Raw genomic sequence first — 22,445 nt, 5'->3', positions numbered from 1 at the left:
TCGTGGCGCTGCCAATGGAGGGGCTCGACACTTCCTCGTCTTTTTTTTTTTTTTCCCCGCCCGTGTCGGCTCACGCGCAGGGAGTAACACAAAGGGGGCGAGCCACCCCACCCCCCTTTCTTGTCCCTTCACGTGTGTAGATAATGATTGCCTGTCCATGCATGGGGGAGGGCAACAGAAAAAAAAAAGAGAATTTCACCTCTCCACTTGAGGTGCGTCATATTTTGAAGGACACGGAGACATAGGGGTATATCTCCTCGTCGTTTTCATCGGATCTCTTGATGTAATTCTTTCCAATCGAGTCAGTGGTGGAAAATATATCGTACAACTTCTTGCGCACTTTTTTCTCCTTGCTTTCCCCGTTGATGCGTATGCTGAAGGAGGCAAAGTTCGGGGGCACTCCAAATCGAAGGACCGATTCACAGAACACCCTCAAAATGTTAATATGAATGAAGGCGCTAAAGATATCTGAAAAGGCTGCTAAACACATCCTACGTAGGAAAGTCTCCTGTCGTATGATTTCTGCCTCTACCTTGGTCCTCGATTCCATAACATCGTTGTACTTCTTCTCATCATACTTAAAAGATTTGACAACGAATTTCTTCACCTTTGCTGCTTCTTTAAAGCTCTCGGCAAACTTCCTAAAGACGTATACCTTCCAGAGGGTATTTCCATCTTTGTCCACTAAGCCCTTAAACTGTTCCGTCGATCTGGGGACAACATACTGTGAGAATTTTTCATAGCTAGCTAGCCACTCATCAACAGAGTTTTTTGGGATGTACGCAATTAAGGTCGTCAAATATTCTGTCTCCATAAAATCTGTCTCGTTAACCGTCTGTGGAGTTAAGATCTCATTTAAATTTTTTAAGAAAAAATTGTTCGTATCCGTTTTTGGAATATCCTTTTTTTTCCTTTCTTTTAAATCGCTCAGCATGCTAGATTTTATATGAATTTCGTCAGACAGTTTGGTAATGTTATTCACCATCACGTCGATGGTGTCTGTAAGGGACCTGTTCCGTGGATACTTGGCATCGTCCCAACTGAAGCGCCTTATGTACTGATCGATGTTAATGTGTTGCCGCTGGTATATAATTTTGAGCTCTATGTTCTCGTCATACTCTTTGGCAAGTTTCTCAATTTTTTTTAAACACCCATATGCGTAACTCTCGTACTTTTGCAGGTCATCTGCGCACTTGAGGAGGTCATCGAAAGAGCAGAACTTCAGATTTGTTGGCACGTCCAGGATGTTGGTGTCGATGCACACGTGGCTCCCCAGAAGCCGGTTCTTCAGAATGGTGTAGATATATTCTCGGCTCGTGTTGTCTCTCGTGGAGCACGCGATGAACAGGCACATGGGCGATTCGCTCATCGTGCTGCGGTGTAGGTAAGGCGGTGTAGCTGAAGCGGCGTAAGTAGGTGTAAAACGGGGTAACCCAGTGTAGTCACCAGGGCATGTCACAGAGGGAGAGGGCGCTTATGCTGCGTGCGCGCCTTCCAGTCTAGGCACCCCTCCCTTTCTTCGCGCGCTCACGGTGCTGATGACTTGGTCATCCTATTGGTTCCGCGCACTATTTGGGTAAGGTTACGGGGGGGGTTACTCCAGCAACACCGCTCTGCGGGGTGTGGGGTCCCCTAAGGCCTCTTCGCCGCGACAGAATTTCGCCCCCTTATTATGACTAAACGCTGGGCCACAGGCTTCCTTACATAGACCTACACACGCGGCAACACGTGGCGCCGGAAATCATTTCAGCGGGGGGCGAAGAGAGGCTTCTAGGCCAGTGTCCTACTCAGTGCGCTTTGTATGGAAGCTTCCTGGATGGCTTCCTTTTGGCAATTCAGCCTTTATCTGTTGAGCCTATATCGGATCAGCCTTTATCGACTTCCCCCTTAACGGTCCGCCCTTATCAACTTAGCTCTTATATCCTTCCCTTTCGATGGGTTTTCTTCCCCGCGGGGTGCATACCCAGCCGCGCAAACAGCTCTGCAAGGCGTCGTACATAAGTACCTACCTGCAAAAAGCGCCCTGACGAATATCCTGAGGGGGGGATGTCGGATCGTATCGTTTAAAGCGAACGGGTGGGCCGGGGAAATAGCCTCTTAGCGGGGAGCGAGCATTCGGGAAGATGGCCGAAATGTGGAATGGAGGCTGGAAGGAATGCGAAATGGTGGAAGCATGGGAGGAGGCAAAAGTGAAGAGCCGGACGGATGCAATCACGCATTTACCATTTGCAGTTACGCGCATACGCCATTATGCAAAAAATGCGCTTCCAGTTTTTTTTTTCCCACTCTTTTTTTTGCCTCATTCGTTCCTATTTTTTGGGATTTCGCCTGAACGGGTCAAGCAATTAATTTTTTTTTTTCGTATCCTGGCTGCGTAGGGAAAAAGCAGTAACGTAGAGCGAAGGTGGGAAGGAAAGAAACAAGAAGGGGAGTAAAGAAAAAACGAGTAAAAACAGCGCGGATCGGCGTGTTTGTGGAATTTCTTTTTTCTCGGATGGGGCTGCGTGTTCCCATCGCCCTCGCGTTAACAGTAGCACGTGTTATAGTCGGCGCAGGCGCCTACTTCGTGCATCCCTTCCGATTTTACGTTAATTTCACACATGCAGCGGCAATCACTGGGGGAGAACCCCGTTATCGCCTCTTCTGTGTGAGCGCCAAAAGGGAGTTGATCCACTGGACTCGCACACGAAGGGGATTTACATGTGTATGAATTATGAACATACGAGTCAGTGACTCCTCCTATTGCGCAGGTTTCAGAATTTGACAGAAGTCTGTCCCTGAAGCGAAACACCGACACGTGTCCACAGAAAAAGGTACAATAGGAAGGGGAAGCTTCTCCTCGCCTCTCTTAAAAGGGAAGGCGTTGCGCCTAAGTAGGTTCATACGTATGCACGTGTCTGTGTAACCTCCCAAGATCACATCACAAAAAAAAGAGAAATGGCAGAATGGCAGGATGGAACAATGGCAGAGTGGAAAAATGGCATAATGTCGAAATAAGATATTAAACTACGCCGCCGCGAGAGAACCCCCCTGCAGACGAAACTTCAAATGTGCTGATAGCATGTGAGCATGTCCCTGTACTCCCCTGCGGTGATCGCAAGCGAGCGGGTAGGGTCATCACTCGGAGGAATGGCACCTCTCTTCCCCTCCGTGTTGTACTTGACGAAAAAGTCAAAATCTTCGGGACTGATTTTATCACCCACCAACCCTAAATATGTCCGTAGGACGTCCAGATCAACGGTATTTTTTTTCTGCATATCCAAGACGTTAAAATGTTTGTCGAATGTTTCATCTGCGTCAATTACTTGGAACAACTTCCGCTTCAGTAGAGTCAGAAACATGGGTAAATTCATTTTGTGTATTTTTTTTACGTTCATTTCTTTTTTGAATTTCCACACTTGGGGCGCGTCGTACACTTGCTTCAGTTGCCTGGCCATTTGGGGAAACAACTCGATCTCCACTTCTCCTGACTGGGAAAGGTCGTGAAGGGTGAACAGCAGCTCGGCTTCAGCGAAGTAGTCCACGATTTTTTTTCTACGCGGGGGTGAAAGGGAGGAGAACGTCAACGCGGCAAATTTGTAAAATCGGGCGCACTGCCCCAGGGAAGACTTTTTCTCTCACCTGCTGTAGTCAACCGTGCCAGGGGATTTGCCCTGTTTGTTTTCGCACAACCCCTTCAGTATTTTCCTCACAATTTTCTTTGTGACTTCATTTTGGTAATTAAGTGTGTACTTGTTGTTGTTGTAAAATGCTAAATCCATGGTGCTGCTTTGTAGTCTTTCGCTTATTGCAAAAGAAGGAAAAAAAAAGCAACAAGAAGAAAGAGCAAAAAACAGAGAGGAAAGTCTTCTCGGTGAGTGTCTCCTGCCCAGATGGTCAAATCGCTGTTCCGTTCGATGTCTGAGTTGAAACGGAAGAACAAAATAGGCACAAAATAAAGAAAAAAAAAAAAAATAAAAATAAAAAAAAGAAAAAAAAAAAATAAAAAAGAAAATAAATAAATAAATAAAATTTACTCTCAACGAAGATGCGCAAAGGGATATGCACCGCATGTGCCTCCACCCTAAGGTGACCATATACTTTGATCTTCCCTTTTCGCAGGATGTGTGCACAGAGGGGGTAAGATACCTTTGACTAGTATATGCTCAACACAAAAGTGTTTTCACCGCCGTATATTCCACCGCCCCAGTGCAGCTGTCCATCCGAAGCAGTCGGTTTATCCTTCTCTCTGGAAACGGAAACAATGCACACGTGACTACATTTCAAATGCACACGGTCGCTGAAACAGTCAACACAGTTTTGTGAACAAATTCAGTTCAAGTCAAAATGGACGGTGGGAAGAAGAAAAGAAAAAGAGAAGAAACAGGAATGAAAAGAAAAAGAAAAAAAAAAGAGCACATATATATGTGTATATACATGGATATATATATGTTCCATGCTGAGGTGTAAGAAGCTCAAGAATGCTTAGGCTGTTATCGATTAATAATAGCAATGTATAGAGTCATGTAAATTACCTGTATCTGTTAGGCCAAGATGCTTCTTAAGCCTTTGAAATCGATGCACCCTCCGTTGAGAGACAGGATGTAAATTCTTTTAAAACTTTTGAATGAGCAATGTTGCCTGCTCCTCGTTAATTTACTGTAATTAATCCTATGCAAAATAGAGAACGTCGTTATACTGACGCATACTTGTTATACTCATCTTCCGTTCATAATTCAATCCTGACGATTTTTTTCAATTTCTATGATGTATTCCTTGTAATATATTGTTATTGCCACCACAATTTCTTCACTATGTTTGCGTTGTCCCCTTACATACATATATTGCGCAGAATCATAATAAATTCGTGCATAACTATTATACTCATTGCCGATGCTAAATACATCTTTCTGGATTGATATACCCTTATTGAGTTACACCTTATTCTTTCTTCCCATAAGGGTGTAATAGTCATATTCTTCCCTTTCCCCTCCTGTTAAAATTTTGCTCACACCAATTAATACATTCGGCCAAATTAATCAAGATCCGTAAGTACATTTCTATTAGGGAATAATTCGTATAAGTGCATAAAAGGGACGAGTAAATATCGTTACTGCAACACTTTCTCCTCTAAACATACTATTTTATGTTGAAGGATGCTTAACCTTTCTTATTCACACAAATAGTTAATTCGATTTTGTCAATCCTTTTATTCAATATTAACCTCCTTAATTAATATTAAATGCATGTAGCGACAAAGTCAACGATTCCATTAAGATGGCCATAACATCCTCAGCTCATTTCAAAACTCAATACTCAGGGGGGTATGTTTTCTCAGCAAATATCAAATTAATACGAGTAAGCCCCCTGCCATAATTAAAGATAACTATTCACCTCCTGAGTTAAGTATTAATTGAATAATTAGCAAAAATGTCTTTCACATTTTGTTTCTCACTTGAGCGAATTACGTATTCTGGAAAAACATGGCCTCTTACTTGGGGTTCCACTCCGCCATCATAGTTTCACGCCGCAATGAATACACATTAATGAAGGACGTGTCTAATATTGCAAAATGTCTCAAAAAAAATAAAAGAAAAAAAGGGAACCATAATAATTCCTCCAATGTTCCACTGGTCGAAGACACCTATAGAGATATACACGTCGGATATTTAGACGTAATTCTTCCATATTTCAGAGGCCCCATTGCAGAGAATCACTGTAAGCACATTTTTCGAATGATTCATTCTAATTTCGATATATTGCTCTCCAGAAATTTCGGCAAATATGTATTCATTTATCACTACTTCCAGGCGATTCATCTCTTAGCGTAACGGACTTTTCTTTATACATTGTCTACTTTACCAATTTCTACTTTGTACGTGGATGTTCACAATGACCAAATGGACCTCTCCCCCAAACGAAGGGAGCTGCAAAAAATATACTTCAGAAAATATAAAGATAACAGAGAATTTATATTACATACGCCTAGAGAACCGGATTCTTTATGGTACACCTAATTCTTATTTTAATAGTCTGGAAAGATCAAGCGCCACAATGGCGTATCCGACAACAGCAAAATCTAGCTTATATTCGATGGAAATCCGAAAACTATCCAATCTCCGTATATTGGACAGTACGAGTAGGAAACTAGCGATAAAGAGTATTATTAACAACTTCCCCTGTGTATTATACCTCGTATGTCCATTCTGCAACATAACCAATATCAATGCTTATGAATAATACATTAACTCATAAAATTAATTATTCACTTTTAACTTTATTCACACATCTTCGCAAATGTATGCAACTATAACCTGAATATAAATAACAGGTGTTTTACAGTTATCAGGACATTATTCAAAACGCTCAGTCGTTCCAAATAGTATACACACAAATATGTCATTCTACACCGCAAGCTAATGAATGCGCTGGGCACATATTATACGACATCTACAAAACGAATTAACGAATGAACTGGAGAGGCACCTCGGAGACTCATGGATTTCCTAGCGATCAGTGACCATCTCGATGCTTACTTGCCTTTATTCAAATATTACCATGAATTCGATACATCAAATGAAGAGTATTCCATTTTCTCGTAAAAATACTTTAAAATATTGGTTGTCCGCACACAGAAAAGGAGCAATTGTACCTATTTTCCATTCTGCTGCCCATACAACAACAGATTGGAATGAAATCCTGATTCAGACAAAAATGATTAAAAAGAATCAGTGCCTATCTTAAATTTGATCATGTTCTCATGATCCACAGATTTCATTAATTAAATGCAACTGCAAATATAAAGATCTCAGGGATGCATATATGAGGAAGTTACCTAATCACTGGGCAAATTCATGAATAATTTGGATTCAAATAACTCATAAGAAATAATAATAGAGCTTTGGAAAGTTATTTCAGTCACAGATGATCCTACTGCGTGTACAATGCAGTACGCATGGAAAGGAATTGTTATACTGTTTGAACAGAACTTAGTTGACCTCCCTTTGATCACACAATACAGTGATGTTAGCATTGGTAAATACATTACACAGGAGAGCCCATGGCAACAGTACCATAAACAGTTTTTTTCTTCCATGGTTCTATATACTTTTCATTATTCATACTACTCTTACAATATCCTCAGGAAAATACGGCCTCTTACACGATCACTATTCCATGTACAAACTGCTACACGTTGTCTTCATATGTACACAGTCTCAACCTTGTATAATTTAAAAGAAGAAAGGAAAGCTTCATAAGGCTTAATAGTTTCCCTTAATAATTACTTGAATAACATATCCTGTTTATGGAGTCGAAGCTCTTAGATTTGATTTGTAGACAGATCATGTATTGGCAACATAGTTATGAAGTCTATTCTTGTCGCATCTATATCTTCTTATCGTATATAACTAGTAAATAATTGAAAATTACTATTTCTTCTTATAAATATCTTCCTTCCATTAAGAGGCTCCTTATGGGAGTTATTAATTTCTATTGAAATTTATATGTAAGTATCAGTCTAAGAAGCGATTTGCTCGTTCCTCATTTTTCCCATTGCATTATACTTCCTTCCGTTTGAGTCCAACCACAGTTAACACTATGGGTAGTGGCTCTCCATTTGAGGAAACTTATGAGGTTCCTTTTACTTCTTCAAATTACACACATCGCGTGTTACACTCTTCAAAAAACAACACCCTATTCTAACTAATTCTAACTACAATCCATTGGGTGAACCCGAATCCACTCTATAACTTCATATAAATGGGCTAAATAGGTGGGATTATTCCTTTTTAATCACTCCGAATCTATTCTGGAAATAAAATTCTTATCCTATGACTTAGCATTACGATCTACATGCTTTCAGAGTATCCCGTTCTCTGGTTTCCTTAAATTGACATAGAGCATATCTAAATAGATTCCTTATAGCGTAAGTTAAGAGAAAAGTCCCAAATCCTGTCAAATGGTCTGCCATTTTGAGAATATATCCCGCTCAAAATTAAAATGTACAGATTCTTTATCCTGTGTTCCTTAACGGCTAATTCCTTCATTAATCCTCAAATATATCCCAAAGACATTATTCATGCTCCTATACTGATAATACAAGACATAAAATGAAATTCCAATATAATTATAGAAACTGGGGTCCTGACGCATACAACTTAAAATTGTATTATTACATATTACAATTACTAAGTAGAGATATGAGGGTCCATAATGGTGTCCATTAATACTTATTGGATTCCCTCTCTAAATCAAATGTATATCTATACATTGTTTATGTCTTGTATCATAATAGAACATTATGAATATCCTCTTTAATATGATCCCCCCCTTAGAGTAAAACCTATCTTTGAGTCACTACCGGAATTTCGCACATTACTGTATACATATGCCAACAACATTTACTCCTAATTTGAGAATCCTTCCTCACATTAAGGAACATTAGGGACTCCGTACAGTCTGCATATTGACTTTGTCAGTTCCTTGCTTAGATAAGAAGTCTCATACTTCTCTAGAAGATATTTAGTGGAAAGAATGAAAACTCTTTTTATGCATCATAAAACGTCAGTACGACACTGCATGAATCAACTGATTCATAAACATCCCTCATAAATAAATATAGATACTTCCATTAATAATTACATTAACGCGCTCAAACAAAATATATTAATAGAGGCCTACGATATCCTCCCTAATTCCTAATAATCACATTTAAGCCGGATGCCACTATTCTTCATACATAATGAGCAGTTTCCCTTATATAATGTTACGGATAATAGTTTATAGACAAAATAATTAACAAGTACTGGAGAGATTATACAAAATGGGGCTATGCCTGCTCATATACTATCATTATAGTGATGAGTCCATTTTAGTAAAGCAAACATACACCAGCAGAGTCTTTCAACGGGCTGATTGTCTCTTATATTCTTATCTAAACGGGAGAGGTGCCCATTTCTTCCCTTAGGGTGTGGTGCATTCTTCCTCTAAATTTCTTTCTAATTTTCATAGTAGCATTTCTCTATGCGCATACAGATAGCTATACCAAGTGAATATCGCAAATTGACAACCAATAAAAAACATTTAAAATATTCTTATCAGAGATTGGGAAGACATTCTCTTGCAAGTCAATAATAAACATGCTAAGAGCCATCTCGCGGCTAATTATCCGCTTTCTTGTTTGAAGTACTAGCAATAAATTACTGATAGCTTTCTGATTTGACACGTAAAAGATCAATCCAGTAATGTCTGCACAATGCGGGTATACAGTATAATATATAATAGTCATAAATATAATTTTATAGAGAAAGTATGTTTATTCAAACAACACCCGACTTTAATACAGAACGGTAATCTAACAATTCCCATATAAGCGATGGATTCACCGCGATAACCTTATAATCGGCATATATTGTAAGTATAAGTAGAAAATCCCTCCATTGTGTATGAGATATGGAGATGATGCGAAATAATGGGCGCAATTTAGATCTGGGTACATAAGGAGAGAGATAAATTAAAACTGCAATATTAACCTTCTCATACACCTGTCTGTAGGAAAAAAGTAACAGGATCTATACTATCTATCCGCTTCCTTTCGTCTGTATTTCAAGGTGGTGATATCAAAATGATAAACTCTGTTTTGCTGATAAAACATAGAATACAAACAGTCGAAGTATGGATATATCATAGTCCTAGCTAAAAAGCCATAATAAAAATGATATCTTTCCCTGAAACTGTTATTATCCTCAATTAAATACAGGGGTTAATTTAATAGACGTCGAATATACCTATCTTTTCTATAAGGATAGGGGGATTCCGGAACCCCAGCGGAATTCATAACCGGAAGGATATCTTCTCTAGAAGTGGAGGCAAGGGTTGTGCAACACTCTCTTATACACGCCTGTACTCCAAAGTCGTATGTAGCAATTCCTCGTAAAAGCGGGAGATCTAGTGATAAATAGGAGTCATTCAACATCTGTTGCCATATTTCAATAAAAACATTCAAGAAACCGTGAAACAACAAACGTGTTGTGTACCCATCCCATAGTGATCGTATCATTAGGAGGAGTTCAATAGTGAGATAGATGGAGAGGAAGATACACATTCTAATATCAAAAGGAACAACTGAGCAAGAAACCATCCAATAGTATGGATCACCATTAATATAGATGAATATGTGCTCTATAATTCAGCGCCTCATCACCCAATGTATCCCTCCCGGATTTTACAAATATATCCTATGGGCAAAGGGTAAGAATGAGACAAACAGGATAATAACACTCCGTCAAGAAGTCTGTTGTCCCTCTGTATATATCTCAATGAAGGAAACGAACAGAGTCAAAACATTGATTGTTCTGTATCATTATATTAAAACACTCAAAATATATTGAATATCCACAGAGTAATAGGAAATCTACAAGTTTATGTCTTATTCTATTTTCCCAAAAAAATAAGAAAACAAAATGGAAGACAAATCAAGAGGGACCCCTTAAAAACCACAGGGGAAACCACGATTACAACTAACAAAGAGAGATGATAGAGTAACACCAAAGGGGGGACAAACCACCCCAAAACCCAAACAACGCACTAATGCCTGGGAACAGTGGCAGAGGGTCGGTACAATAAAGTCAAAAGAAACGACATTAAATGGTGTTTCCTAAACAGTACAATTTTGGAAGTGATGAAAAAACCTCGAACGCAAAAGGTAAGTCATTAACCTTACCTCCTACACCCTAAGTCATACACCATAAAAAGAAACCATTGAAGACTAATTAATGAAACAGAGATCAAAAACATAAGACCTAAAGAGAAAACAATAAACAATGAAGCGGCAGATTAACAGGAGTAAAGAGCACACGTGATAACTGAAGCGGGGGCCTCCACCAGCCTGCCTTAGGGAATGATACAATCAAATAAATCAACAAACATTAAGGCATCAACCTAAAAACAAAAATATGGGCGATGCAGCCTACCCCTGGACTCAAAAAATACAGATGAAACGTGCAAAAGTAGCCGTACCACTCATGAAGAAGATCTGGTCCGAAGACGTATAGACTCAACACTGAACCGTACATCTGAATCGAAAGCCATGAAAAATGAGGTGTAAACCGTCGGACGACACCCCAAGATCCTGAGCATTCAAAACGAGGGAATGGTCCGAAAGAACAGAACTAAGCCAATACCCGTAAAGAATTAACCGCAAGGATAGACCATGAACCGTGCAACTACACCATGAGGAGCAAGCCTTAGCCAAAAACGATGGAAAAAACCCTAGAAAATAAAAGCCATGGAATGTACAAAATAGTCCCACTACTATTACCGTAGCTCATGCAACCCTAAAAATGATCTTCAAGCAAAACAAATCTAAATCGTAAACTCTGGGTGCATAAACTTACTTATTGACCAAACAACATAAGCAGTAGATAATAAAAAGGGAACCGTCACAATACAATTAACCCCCCCCCGCCTATCCAGAGGAGACGAGAGAACAATAACAACTCTACAAGGACACCCTAGGGCTAGGGCATAAAGGATTAAATAAAAGGCTTACACGATGAAGCGCACACCAAAAGAAATAATAAATTATGCCAAGGCTTTAGAAACCTACAGATGACAAATGCAACGCCTCCGGATAAGGTATGGGCTTAAAGAAGGAGCAATAGGAAACAGTAATGAAAGACTAGTCAGACAGAATCGGACATGAAAATTAAATGAAGCAAAGTACAGATAAAAAATACCCCGAAAGATATAGAGCCTCAGAGGAGGACGGACAAAACAAGAGCGGCAGGGTTCTAATTAAACGGGAATCATAACCGGAGTCAGAATAAAATAACCCAAAAAACAAAAGACTGGACAAGCCCCCAAGCCATGAGGATAACAAATGAAGAGATTCAAAAGGTAAACAGAGAAGTATAGCATAATGGACAAAGGTACAGGTTGAGCATAAGCAATTCAAAGAATAAGATACAAAACGGCAACTACAGGTTCAAGTATGAATCATGGAAAGAGAGCCAAACCAGGTCCAAAGGAAACCTAGGAGAGAAGAGAAGCAGGGATGCAGGCAATGCTACAACGACGCGAGGGCATAACAAATTCGCCCTACTCACTACAGCAGTAAGAGGTAAACCGAGAAGGATAAGCCATAAAAAGTACACAATGCAGCAGAAGAGACTAGAGCGTAGCGACACCTGAAGACAACTAAGAAAAGATCCGTGAAGGCTGAGCTATGAATTAGCAACAGGAGATGTAGGGAGTAACAACAAAGAACGGAGAAGATGAAACTAACACCTCAGTCCCAGGCGTTAAAGTATGGACAATTAAAGAAGACCATGAACAATAAAAGAAGCAAGGATCAGAAGTACAAGATACCCCCTAATTCCCAACCCTGAAACATGAGTCATAATCATACTCAGAAACCCTACACCGAAGCCGAAAACATAGCAGCTAAATCATATATCTGAACAACCCACTAAAAAATAAAACATGATCCCTCAGGCTAAGCCTAAGCCTTAGACCCCGAATCCTAGCCACTAAACGCAGAAGACTAAAACCACACCCTAACACAGCCAAACTAAGACGACATCCTAACCAAACACCGAACACATAGACCCAGAGCCCTAAACATAAGGACTCAACACTCACCCCTAATCGTCGAACCCAGCCTCAACCCCCTGAAATCCTGAATCTTGACCCTGGAAGCCCAAGACACAAGGAAGTAGCCATAAAACTAAACCCTGAACCCTAAAAATCAACCTGACTCCAACACCCTAAACTCATGAACCACTAACCCTGAACAAGGAACCCAAACGTTAAGGCCTGAAGACACACCCCAGAAGACTAAAGAGACGAAAATAACCCCTGACAACTGCCCAATACAACGTGAGATGGAGCCCCAACCCATGAACCCCTGCGACTAAATATAAACCCCAAACCTACAACGAACCACCTAAGAACAGCATAAATCCTGAAAACTAAACCCTGAAATCGTGAGAACTAAAACTACAACCTAACCCCTGAACTCAACTCCCTAAACCCTAAACGCTAAGGATGAATCCGGCCCCACTAAGCGTGAAAGTTCGAGCCTGAACCCTAAACCTTAACACTTGAACCCTGGAGCCTAGACCCTGAACCCTGGAACCCTAAACCCCTGAACCCTAGACTTAAACCTGAACCCTAAACCCTGAATCCAAGAATGAATAATGAACTATAAGGCTAACAATCTAGACCGTAGACGCTGAACCCCTATGTCTTACACCATAGACCCTGAATCCCTCAACCCCAACTCTAAGACATAACCGATAGATTCTAGAAGCTAACCCCCCAACCCTGAACCTAGGACCTAAGCCTCGAAGCTGAACGCTAAACCCTAAGTACTAAACCCTAGAGCATAAACCCGAAACCCTAAAACTAACCAAAAAACCCTAAGGCTAAACCCTAAACCGTAAAAGTAAAACCCTGAAGCCTAAACCCGTAAACCCCCAAGTCCCTACCCTAATTCCTAAACCCTCAAGGCTAAACCTGAAACTCTAACCCTCAATCGTCATTGTCCCCCCCCCCTCCGCCGGGTGTGTCCCCCTCCAGTTAAAAGGATTCGTGGGTCCCCCCCTGCTGTAATCTAAACGCTCTACGCACGAATTGAACTTAAACGTACACGATAGAATCCCAACCTGTGAGTTTCTTGGCTATTCCGTCTCTTTTCTGGCTCCCCTTGCTCCGGGGTTTGTCCCTGTCTCGTTCCTGTGGTGTTCCTTCCCTTACCCGGTTGCCGCGTGGTTGCTTTCTTTCCTCGGGTTGCTCGATATACTCCATAGATCACCCCTGCCGCTAAGAACACGCCTAATACGCCGCTTAATACCCTTCTGTCCTCCTCAGATCCGACATCGATCCCGATGGTCCTGCACCTTCGAATCTGCGGGAGATGAGATCTCAGCGGTCGTAATGAAGACCCTTCCCTTAACTGCTGTCTTTCTATTCTCATCGCTGTTCGTGGGTTCCGATCCTCTCCTCCCTGCTCCGGACTTACCAATCCGGCCTCCTCATCCCTGAGGTCCTCGGTCGCTAGTTTCTTCAGCTTCCCTAATAACTCCTTTGGGATGGTCCCGGTTGCCGCGGGGGCTTCTCTTCTTTCCCTAGATCGCCCTCCGACGCCCGCTTCCTCGTATTCTACTCCTTGGCTTCTTCTTCCTTTCCCCTCCTGTTTGACTCGGCATAGTACTCGATCCCTCTCCTGCCCTGTGTCATTGATACCCCTCGTAATTGCTTCATATAATGATCCCTCCGGGACCCTTAGGCCCCTCGTTTTTCTTTTTTCTTCTCCTTCGACCCGAAACCATGTCGTCATTATCTTCTTTGTGACTTTTTCTCCTCCCCACTCCTTAAATTCTTCTGATATTTTCTTACAGATATCGATTGTTCCCTGTTGCTTCGCTTTTTCGGCCTCTGTCCATGCGATGCTGGCTAACGTCATCAATATTATTCTTATTATATCCAAACAGATCATAAACGACGCATTCTTTCTTGTTCTGGTGGAATAGATTCCTCCCGTTCCAAACCTCGTCCACTGCAATAGAGACACATCGCCATCATATTCACTGGTTGAAGGACTCTTGGTAAATGCTTTTTTGTATTGTGTATATGAATATCCACTCAGATTGATATCTCGGTTCCCTCTTCTGGTTCTGTGGAGACTATTAATCCAGACTTCCAGATCTCTACAAATTAGTGCACTCAACAGATAGAGAGTTCTTTTGTTCTGGATTTGGTCCCACTTTCCGCTGTTATCATAGATCCATTTATCCACTGGTTCTGGGGGGGTTTTCCTTGTTTTTAACCTACATATCCCGTTTGGGTTTCGCGTGCTATCTTGACAATACGCTGCTGTTTCGTTCTGATTTAGTAGCTTCTCTAACCTCTCTGGAAAGTTATATCCTACCCTGGTGGAGTTCATCTCTCTTTCTCTGGAGGGAGTGGAGTCGTAATGTTATTTTTTTTTTTTCTTTTTCTCTGCTGCTGTGCCTTTTCTCTCTTCTCTTCTGGGCCCTGGTCGTCTGTTTGGGGCAGTGGATATAATGTTCCCTTCTTTACTCTTTGATTTGTTGCGATATTTTGTCGTATTTGTGTCCTTCCCTGTTCTTCTCCTTGGCTCTTGTTTGTTATTCTCTCTTCCGCCTGCCTGGCCCGAGTTCTGGGATCGGACTCTTTCTGCTCTGGGTTAGCCTTCTCCTTCGCATGGGAAGCTCAATTCCTGAGCTCCGGCTCCATTACTCCCTTTGGGCTCTCCTTGTTTTCCTTCGGTGTGTGATTCGGACTCCTGACTTTCGTCGCCTTCTGGTCTCTTCCTGTTCGTGTTGGCTGAAGGCCTTTTCATTCTTTCGTCTCTCTTCCGGACTGGGACGTTCCCTTTTTTTTTGGTTCTCTTCTTCGTGGTTGCTCGTTTCCCTTCTTACCCGCTGGGTCCTTTGATCGTGAGTTTGCTCGTCCTAGTTTCGGGTTTGCTCCTTTCCTGTCCGTTGGTGGGCTTCTCCTGTTGGACTGCTTCTTCCTTGCCTACCCTCCCGTGTCCTGCTTTGGCTGTTCATCTTCTCGACCGTCTCACTGTTATGCCTTGTCCGTGGGTTTCGTTCCTTTGGTTCCTATTGCTCTTCTTCGACTGGAAACTTTTTTTGGGATAGTTTCGTTGCCTCTTCTGTTTCGGCGGAGGCTACGGACCTTCTTCGTTGGGTTTATCATTGAGTTCCTTCTCTGCTGGTTTGCGTCGGATCGCTCTGGGAGGTGGGTGTTTTTTGCCTATTGTGAACCTCCCTTGGAGGTTGTCTTGCCTTTTTGACTCTTCCTTTTGGTTTCTTTTCCTGGCCCCGGGAATTTTTTCTCTTGTTGCTGTTTCTTGGTCATGGATATCCCTTCTTCTGGAGTGAAATTTCGTCTGTTCCTGTATTGTTTCTTCCTCTTCGTCGGGGATTAAGACGTTTCTTTTTTGTTTTGTTCGTTCCTTTCTTTTCTCTTCCTTCTTTATCGGCTCTGCGGATTGATTGGCTTGTTCTTTGATTATTCTCTGTTGCTCTGATTGTTGTTTTTACTTCTTGGTTGGAGTTGGTTTTTTATTTTAGCTGGTGTAATTTGTGTTTGTTATCTATACCGAACCTCCCCGATTCTGTTACCTCTTGTTATTATTCCCTTGTGGGGATCTCTTTCGTTGTCTGACGTGTCCTTTCTGTTTCTTGGATGTTCCCTTTTCTTTCTGATTGCTGGTGTTTGGCTGTTTCAGGATCCTTATGATTTCGGCCACTTTCTTCGCCGATCTCTCATTCTCTACTAATCGAGACGGTTGCTTTCGTGTTTTTTGTTCGGTGAGCTTCTTTTTTTGTGCGTTTCTGATTACTACGGCCTCTGTTGATCTAAGGGAGCTGAGCTGTTCCTTTTTTTCTCTTGTGATAATTCACCTGGGGAATCAGATTTGTTTTTGCTTTTTCGTTTTCGTTCCTTTCTCCTGGTTCTGATTCGGGTATTGGTTCTCTTTAGTTTCTTGCGTTTTTTCGGACCGTCCGTTAGGCCTTTTTTTCATGTTGTTCTGGTGGCTTCGTCTCTTTCTGTTCAGTCGAGACGGGCTGGGGGGGATCCTGTGTGGCTGTTTTTGGTTCTCTCTTCATCCTTGCCTTTGGTTGGTTATCCTTTTTTCCTTGGCTGGATCTCCTTTCTGTGCCCTGGTTCGTCTTTACTTGGTTTCACGCTCGGACTTTGTCTTCTGCAGTGGTGTCTCGCTCCGGGAGTTTTTCTTTCCCTTGGGACGTCCCTCTCTGCTTCTTGATCTTGTTGGTACTGATTCTTGGGAGACGGCCTCTGTGTCTTGGCTTTTCTTTCGCCTACCCTGGACTTGTATTTGATTTGGATTTGCGGTTATAGACTCTTCAAACGGTCGTTTTTTTTTTTTTTTTTTACGTCTCCTTTGCCGCTCCCATTCTGTTAATCGGGGGGGGGGGAATTCTTGGATCACTGTTTCTCTTGAATTTTTCGGCCTGGGGGGGTCTTTCTTCCGTCCTGGTTGTTTTCTTAGGGCTGTTTGTTCGGTTGTGGGGGTTTCCTTAGGTTGCTTGGTTCTCTTTTTTCAGGTTGTCCTTGGGTCGGAGAGTTACTGTGTCTGTTGTGTTATAGATATTTCCCCCATAGTTTTTATTGATATGTATCTATACTTTCGCGGATTGGATAAGGTGGGACTTCGGCTTGGAGTTGTTGCAGTTTTTGTTTTGGATTGTGCGTGTTGTTTCTTTGATCTTATTTATTCAGAGCGTGCATTATATTATCTGCTGTTTTATTCTGCTTCTATTCTTGAGATGATCAGTTTCATTCCTGTTCTTTGTCACTGGTTCAGGCTTTCGTCTCATTCTTTTTGAGGTTCCGACGTATCTCCTTTGTCTGCCTCATTGAGATTTGGTCGACTCGTTATGACAGAAATGTGTTGCTGGAGATGTTCTAGGTGATGATTTGTCTTTTGCATCTGGGGATCTTTTTTTTTGGGTATTTGGGGTTTTCCCTTTTTTTTTTTTTGTTTAGTTTGTCAGTTTCGGTTAAGTTCTGGATTTTTATGCGACTTTGAGGACTTTACTGGAGTAATTTCGGCTGTTGTTGAGTTCTTTCATTTGAGAGAGTTCAGTTTGAGGGAGGGGCTTGGTGATTTTGTCCATGGAGCCTTCCTTCTTGTTATATAACTGCTTAGGACGGTTTTTTAGTATCTTTTCGGTTGCAGTGAGTTGTTTTGAGGTGTTCCACATTCTGTTCGGCTCTTGTTTTGTTTCTGTTGTGTTATTCGTGGTTATACCGGATTTTCCTGTTGGTTGGGGGTGTGTAATTTCTAGCCTTTTTTTTTTTTCTTAATTTTTGGGTGTCCTCTTTTTTTAGTTTCAGACTGGTGACTTTCTTATTTTTTCCTTTCTTGATTATTGGTGGACGTCCTGGTTATCCTCCTATTTTGGGCGAGTAGGCGTAGGATTGCTGTTTCTCTGTTTTGTTTGTGTCTTCTAGTTGATTTTCTTCTTTATTTTTTGTTGATAATTGGAGATGATTATGTGGACTGACCGATTGGGAGAAGGATATTGGCGTTTGTCTTCTGTGTTTTAGTCTTGTTCTTGTTGGATATGACGTGGTTAGCTCTTGAGTTATTTTTTCGATTTATCTTGTCTCTTGGTTATACCTCTCCTCTTTTGTCGATACAAGGTGTTGATTACTTTAGATTTTTTAGATGAGATGGTAGTGGAGTCTTGCGGTTTCCTGTTGCAGACATGAGTGGGGAATGCTTGGTCATTATTTAGGATCAAGATTTTAGCCTTTTTGATTATTGCTTTTCTTTTAGAAGTTTTCTGCTCCTTGTTTCTTCTAGTTTTTGAATCTCCCTAACCCTCCTCGGTTTCTGGGAGGGTAGAATCTGTTGTATCTAGTGTCGTTTATTATTCTACCTTATCTTGAAGGTTGTTTAGGGTTTCTTGGGTGCTGGGCTTAGAATATCTTATGGTTTCTTTCATAACAGATGTTATTAGTTTTATTTGGGGCTCTGTTCTGTTCTCAGAGAGTTGACTGGCTTTAAATTTGGAAATTCCAATACATTTAGTTTAAATTCTTCCTTTGTCCATATGGGATCTTTTGAGATTGTTACCTCTCTTTCGATGGATAACCCTCGTCCAGTAGTGATCTCGGTTTCTACTGATATTTACTACCCTTAAGTTGTATAAGGTCAGGGTGTTCTATATGCTATTTCTTTGAAGTTTGGTTATTAGGGGGAGGCGAAGATTGGGTACTCTTTTTATGTGTTTTATCTGCACTTGTAGTTTTATCCTGGAAGGACCTGGTGATTTCTCTTTATTTGAAATTGTTTACTATTCGTGCTTTTTATTGAAATCATTCTGTCACTGTCTAAAGTTTCCCCTATTTCTCCCTGCGTCACGGGATTTAGGGCTGTTTCACTAGCGGATTCTTCTGGTTCTGGACTCATATATGTTCAGTCATGTACTCTTTGGATGACTGGGACGTTGGTTTGTAGAGTACAGTGTTGGTCTGTTGGGGTGGCGGGTTTAATTTCTTGTTTCTCCTGGATGTTCAGGATCTGTCAGAGTTGTATCTTGTGAAATTTTTCTTGGTATATTCGCTGGTTGTCCCTTATCCATGGCCGATTATCCCAACTAGGTTGTTTCTCCCTTGTTGATGTAGATTCTCCTGCTGTTTCATACTCATCATTCATGTTGGATAATATGAGCTGTGGTTTAGTTGGGAATTCTTTTGCTGTTTCCTCTGTTGATTGGGTCGCCTCTCCTTCGTTAGGGGATTCAACTCACGCCTAAGTTTGTCTTTGGGGAATTTCGCGATCTGCCCGGTGATTTTCTATTGGATGATTTTGGTTTTGCCGTCGGTACCTTTACTGCCTTATTGATTCTCACACTTATTTTCTTTTGTTTTTTAGGTTTCTCTTCTTAGTTGTATTTGGAGTTCTGTTTTTGTTTCTAGTGGGTTTTTTTCTTCCGTTGGGGCCACATAACTAATACTTTTTTTGGCGTTTTCTGTGGTTGTTATAAGAGACTGATTTATTTATTTAAGCGCCTCCCATACTTTATTGAATTTTTAGTCTTAGGATCCGGGTTCCAGAGGTCTGCCTCTCAGCATGATGTCAGTCTACTTTTTCCTAAGGAGACTTGAATTGTCCGGTCGCTACTTCTCAGAGTGGGTGGGCATACATCCTTCCCTGGTGTTCTGGATAGGGGGTTTCAATTTGGAGTTTTTTTGGATTTAGCACTGTTATTTCAGTCTCCGCTTTCTAGATCTTCTCATCTATATCCCGGGGGTCAAGGAATATTCACTTGTCTGATACCTAATTTAACCTGACTACTGATTAGCTCCTGTTTGAGAGTTTCTGTTCTCCATGTCTTTGCCTTTGGTTGTCCTCTTTCCTGCCTTGGGTTTTTCCTTAAGGTCATTTTATTCTTTTTCAGCCGTATCTGTATCCGTGTTTGTTCCTTCCTCTGTGTTGCTCCGGGGTATCCGTCAGGTGTGGCTTCTTGACATTCCGTGAGTCAGGCTTCCTTTTCCTGCTTCGGGGAATCTATTTATATTATTTCCTAAAATTTGTTAAGTTGTTCCCAGGAGACTCCTTTGATCCTCCATTCCTAGTCTATTCCGCAGTGTTCCTCTTTTTTTCTTCTAGGCCTAGGGGGTCAGGGGCTTGACTCTTTGTTCTTTGACTTGATCCTGTTGTATTTTTCCTAAGACATATGCGTTCTATATAACTTAGCCCAAGATCCTCAGTGTTTTACTCTTCCACTTTGAGGGTTCATTTTGGTTTCTGTGTGTTTGCAGCGTTTCCTGCTACACTGGTTCCCATCCTTTGGGAGTAGAGATTCTGATTCTTTCTTTAATTCCTTCCTGGCGGAAGACTGCTTCGGATTTGTATTTGCTTCTGTTGTTCAAGGTGATCTTTCAATTTTTATTTCGTTTCTTTTCCTTCTGTTATCGATCTGTTGTCCTCTCCCTATTCTTATCCTGCCTTTTCCTGTCCTTGACAGTTCCTATCCTTCCTTTACTTTCCCTTTTTGCCAACCTTCGGAGAATTTCATGTATGATCTTCCTGTAAACTCCTCCTTATTTTCTTATTCTTGGGGCCACTAGATCCGGGGTTTCCCAGCCTTAGGAGTTTACTTACCCCTAAACGTTCCGTTTTCCTGTTTTGGGGCGCTGCTGGTCAATCTAACCCCTACGCCTCCAATAATCCTTTCTCCGTTAATTATTCCGTTGAGATTAACCTCTTCTGTTTTCTCTAATTAATCCATGCCCTCCTGCTCTGGGGCTTCCGCCTTTAGGTGTTCTTTTGTTCCGTAATTCTTTCTTTGCTGTATGTGTTTTGCCACTTCGGGGTCCTCTATGTAACCTCTGTAGCATCTGGGGGAGTCAGCTGGTCACTCTTAATGTCTTTTGTTTCCTTTGTCTTTCGTTTTATATACTTCTTGCCGCTCTTGTCATCAGTTGTCTCCTAGTGTCTCGTTCGCATGCTCCGGTTTTACTTCTTTAAACTTCTTAACCTTTTTTATATTATATGCTGGTTCGTTAGAGGTTCTCAGTTGCAAATAAAGGTCCTGCTTTATCCTTTCTGTTTCTTTTGGTTTTCTCCCCCTTCGTTGTAGGGTTCTGTCTATGTTGTACGCCTCCTGTTTCTACTTTTATCTCATCTCTTTAATTATTTCTTCTCTTATTCTAACTCCTATTGCCGCAGGTAGTCCTACTCTGTTCCTTCTTCATTTTAATCTACCATTCCTGAGACTTCTCTGCCCTTGTTTCTAGGAAGTTCTCCTCTCTTCGCCTCTTTTTGGCAGCTTCTGAGTGTTGTTCCCTTTTCTCTTTCCTGACATTTTGTTCCTGATTCCTCTTCCCTAATAATATGGTTACTCCTCACTGCTTCCCTTATTTCTCGACTCCTGCCTGTTTGGCTTCTTGTTGCTTTGTCATTTGTATCTAACCCCCCTTCCGTTGTATGGGGGGGTTAACTGTGTTTCTTGTCCTTTTATTGGAGCTTACTTTTTCTTGTTTCCCCTCTTTATATCATGTGTCTGATGCCTTGGCTTTTTGGTTCAGGAGTTACTCCCCCCTCATCATTCACTATTATGTTTCTATTTACATATTTCTTCACATCATTTCATAAGGGCAACTGGTTGCTCTTTTCCCGTCTTTCTTATCAAGGTCTCCCCCCTTCGCTGCTGGGACTCTCTCTTATTAACGTTATAGTCTAGAATTATTCTACATATGTCTTAGGGAATTCTGTTTCACTGGGGCATCGATATATACCTATTTTTATTGATCCTACACCTGTTGGGTTTCCTCCTTCATTTGTCCCTTTTATATATACTAGTATTATCCTTACGGCATCTGTACCCGCCTCTTCCCTGTGGTTTGCCTTGGGGACAAGTTTCTAATAATATAGAATTCTAGCTAAGGGACTTTTTTCCCCTGGGTTTGGACGCTTGTATGCATCGATAGCTTCATTTTGTTCCACGCCTGAACTCTTAGGATTAATTCTCTCCTGTTCACTTGACCTCTCGTCCTTCCCCGTCAACGTATTGCTCTTTGCTCATTACTTTCCTCATATTTCATAAGATTTGACTTTATATCCGTCAGAGGGTTCTTTCTTGTAGAGCCATACTTTTCGTAAAATTCTGATATTTTCCTCCTGCTGCTGTTTCTACTCTTCTCGATTGCGGCTCCCTCGTGTCGTCAGTTCTTCCTTTCCTTTATTCTCTAGTAAGTACTGTATACTGATTATCTTAAATATGCTCGTTTGATGTTTATTCTCATACGTGTCCTTCTCTCATATGGCTTATTAAATCTGTCTCACCGCCTACAGCTTCCCTCTCGTGCTTGTGTTTGTACCGCCTCCTATTTGTCTGTCCCTGTGCTGTTACTCCTTTTTCTCGTTTAGACTACATTGTTTCATCTACGGG

General features: G+C 41.3%; 5 protein-coding genes across 5 annotated transcripts; 1 reads left to right on the top strand and 4 right to left on the bottom strand.

Moving 5' to 3' along the window:
• Positions 1–217: 217 nt before the first annotated feature.
• Positions 218–1,369, bottom strand: C922_04237 (V-type H+-transporting ATPase subunit C; the record flags this gene model as incomplete). Its single annotated transcript, XM_008819822.1, has 1 exon — positions 218–1,369. The coding sequence occupies one exon, from the start codon at positions 1,367–1,369 to the stop codon at positions 218–220; it is 1,152 nt and encodes a 383-aa protein (XP_008818044.1).
• Positions 1,370–3,044: 1,675 nt separating this feature from the next.
• On the bottom strand, positions 3,045–3,761 carry C922_04236 (hypothetical protein; the record flags this gene model as incomplete). The annotated part of the gene is made up of 2 exons (XM_008819821.1): positions 3,045–3,534; positions 3,622–3,761. 2 exons carry the CDS (start codon positions 3,759–3,761, stop codon positions 3,045–3,047), a joined length of 630 nt encoding a protein of 209 aa, XP_008818043.1.
• Positions 3,762–5,462: 1,701 nt separating this feature from the next.
• C922_04235 (hypothetical protein) lies at positions 5,463–6,219 on the top strand (the record flags this gene model as incomplete). Its single annotated transcript, XM_008819820.1, has 2 exons — positions 5,463–5,697; positions 5,903–6,219. 2 exons carry the CDS (start codon positions 5,463–5,465, stop codon positions 6,217–6,219), a joined length of 552 nt encoding a protein of 183 aa, XP_008818042.1.
• Positions 6,220–13,603: 7,384 nt separating this feature from the next.
• Positions 13,604–14,926, bottom strand: C922_04234 (hypothetical protein; the record flags this gene model as incomplete). Its single annotated transcript, XM_008819819.1, has 1 exon — positions 13,604–14,926. One exon carries the CDS (start codon positions 14,924–14,926, stop codon positions 13,604–13,606), a length of 1,323 nt encoding a protein of 440 aa, XP_008818041.1.
• A 2,629-nt stretch (positions 14,927–17,555) lies between these two features.
• C922_04233 (hypothetical protein) lies at positions 17,556–17,744 on the bottom strand (the record flags this gene model as incomplete). The annotated part of the gene is made up of 1 exon (XM_008819818.1): positions 17,556–17,744. One exon carries the CDS (start codon positions 17,742–17,744, stop codon positions 17,556–17,558), a length of 189 nt encoding a protein of 62 aa, XP_008818040.1.
• Positions 17,745–22,445: the final 4,701 nt, after the last annotated feature.

This window comes from Plasmodium inui (assembly GCF_000524495.1).
Source record: "Plasmodium inui San Antonio 1 unplaced genomic scaffold supercont1.21, whole genome shotgun sequence".
Taxonomy (NCBI): domain Eukaryota; phylum Apicomplexa; class Aconoidasida; order Haemosporida; family Plasmodiidae; genus Plasmodium; species Plasmodium inui.
The sequence above is the reverse complement of the archived record's forward strand: the minus strand, read 5'-3'. Positions and strand labels throughout refer to the sequence as shown.